This window comes from Limulus polyphemus, unplaced genomic scaffold, assembly GCF_000517525.1.
Source record: "Limulus polyphemus unplaced genomic scaffold, Limulus_polyphemus-2.1.2 Scaffold4518, whole genome shotgun sequence".
Lineage (NCBI taxonomy): Eukaryota > Metazoa > Arthropoda > Merostomata > Xiphosura > Limulidae > Limulus > Limulus polyphemus.
In genome coordinates this window covers 46,228-48,452 of record NW_013670128.1, presented here as the reverse complement: position 1 = coordinate 48,452, position 2,225 = coordinate 46,228, and the positions used below count along the sequence as shown (strand labels likewise).

Below are 2,225 nucleotides of genomic sequence, written 5' to 3'. Positions count from 1 at the left end.
AAATTAAACAACATGAACTTACAAAAATATAAAGTTAATTACCCAACTAGTTTCAACGTACATGTTACAACAGTAGTTGGGTAATTAACTTTGTATTTTTGTAAGTTCATGTTGTTTAATTTGTACTTATAAAGCAGTTAATCCGTTTAACATTAGCAACAACTACTTTTTTATGATTATTTGTGTAGTGTGGAGAATTACTAGGAAATCAGGAGAATGTGGTGACATTTTAGGTATTTTCTTAAGTTTTATGTCTATAAATAAAAGTACCTGTAATAGAGAATTGGTCTCTAATTCTATCTAATTTTAAGGTGTTTATTTTGTATGATGAAGTTATATATCTGTTGCTTTTCTCACTTTTACATGCCTAGCCAGACTGTAATTTAATCTCTTATGTTCTCTGTAAGTATTGACTGTAGTAACATGAAAACATTTGTTTTTACTTTGCACATCAGTGGATTATTATTGTGGGTAGTGTGTGTGAAAACATGTTTAATGTAAGTAAATGTCTCTCTGCATTTATTTCTAACTTAAGTTCTATTTTAAGAAAATGAATCATTGGAAATATGATCTAATTATTTACTTGGAACCCAAATTCTGCTATAACAACAAAAACAGTTTAAGGTTTGCAATATCAGGTTAAATTCAAACTCTACTGTCAAATTTCAAAATGAAAGGTATATAGGTAAGCATACTTATTATTTGATAATAAAGTTTGTAAGTGGTACAATGGGTAGGGAAAGAAGCTCTATTACATACATATAATGATTCAACAACCTCAAGCTATCATCAGGTAAATAAGCTTGTCAAAATGATGTACATTTGTAGTTAAGTTTCTTTCACTACCCATTAAAGCCATCTACAAACTTTATTATCAAAGAATAAGAGGGTTCCTCATCCTCAAAAATGAATTACTGTCTGATATTTTTATCAGTTAGCGTACTGACTATCTACATGTGTTGTGTAACAGGATGTAGTAAGAATATTTAATATCAGATATTTTTATCAGTTAGGGTACTGACTATCTACATGTGTTGCGTAACAGTGTGTAGTAAGAATATTTAATATCAGATAGTTTTATCAGTTAGGGTACTGACTATCTACATGTGTTGTGTAACAGGATGTAGTAAGAATATTTACTATTAGGTAGTTTTATCAGTTAGGGTACTGACTATCTGCATTTGTTGTGTAACAGGATGTAGTAAGAATATTTAATATCAGATAGTTTTATCAGTTAGGGTACTGACTATCTACGTTTGTTGTGTAACAGGATGTAGTAAGAATATTTAATATCAGATAGTTTTATCAGTTAGGGTACTGACTATCTGCATGTGTTGTTTAACAGTGTGTAGTGAAAAGAAATAAAAACATCTAGTAACTGATCAAGAAGAAGCAAAAGAGTGCAAGGGAATTTAATAAAAATGAAAACCTTGCTTTGGTTAGTGATTTTGGAAATTGTATGTCCAGTAGGATTTTCAATCTGTTGTAGCATAATATTTTTTACTCACGTGTTCATATTAAAAGCAGATTTTGTTTTACTTTCTGAAGGATGGAGATGCCCAGTTTGAAACCATCCACTTGACAAAAAAGGACACTTTATCATAAAGACTGGACAAGAGATGGGACTTACCTCGTACACCAGTTTTTTAACTAGAAGAATATGACATTGAGTGCCTGTCTTTTAGCCGTCTCACCATTTATTTCCAGACTGATTGTTGTTCAACATTTGCATTTGTTAAATATATTACAGAAAATTTAAATACCTTACAAAATATAACTTCAAAGATACTTTCTGCTGTTTATGTGTCTAGTCATTATGTTGTGAACTTATTTCTGTTTTGTAATTTTGTGTATCAGTAACATTCCAGTTTTTACGTCTCTATTTAAATCCTATGCTGCTCTGTGAATATTTTAAAATGTTTGTTCATTTTAAGCAATATTTAACTTGATTAATAAGTTTATACCTTTTAATGTAAACCAAACCTCATGAATCAGTTGAAGAACATTTTTACTGTTTTAGTTTACAACTTTTGCGTGATACCATTAATCTTTACTGTTTAAATATTACACTGTGTTTACGGCTCCAACTATATAGTTTTACTGTCTTTATAACTTTGGCCTGATACCATTAATCTTTACTGTTTAAATTTTACACTGTGTTTACAGCTCCAACTATATAGTTTTACTGTCTTTACAACTTTGGCCTGATACCATTAATCTTTACT

General features: G+C 29.8%; 1 protein-coding gene across 1 annotated transcript in view; it reads left to right on the top strand.

Annotated features, from left to right (window-relative positions):
- LOC106471288 (UPF0577 protein KIAA1324-like homolog) overlaps positions 1 to 2,219 on the top strand; it is a 13,162-nt gene extending 10,943 nt beyond the window's left edge. The window contains exon 2 of the mRNA XM_013931887.2: positions 1,549 to 2,219. Coding sequence (XP_013787341.1) covers positions 1,549 to 1,605 — 57 coding nt within the window. The 3' untranslated portion in view covers positions 1,606 to 2,219. The remainder of the gene's footprint in view (positions 1 to 1,548) is intronic.
- The last annotated feature ends 6 nt before the right edge of the window (positions 2,220 to 2,225 follow it).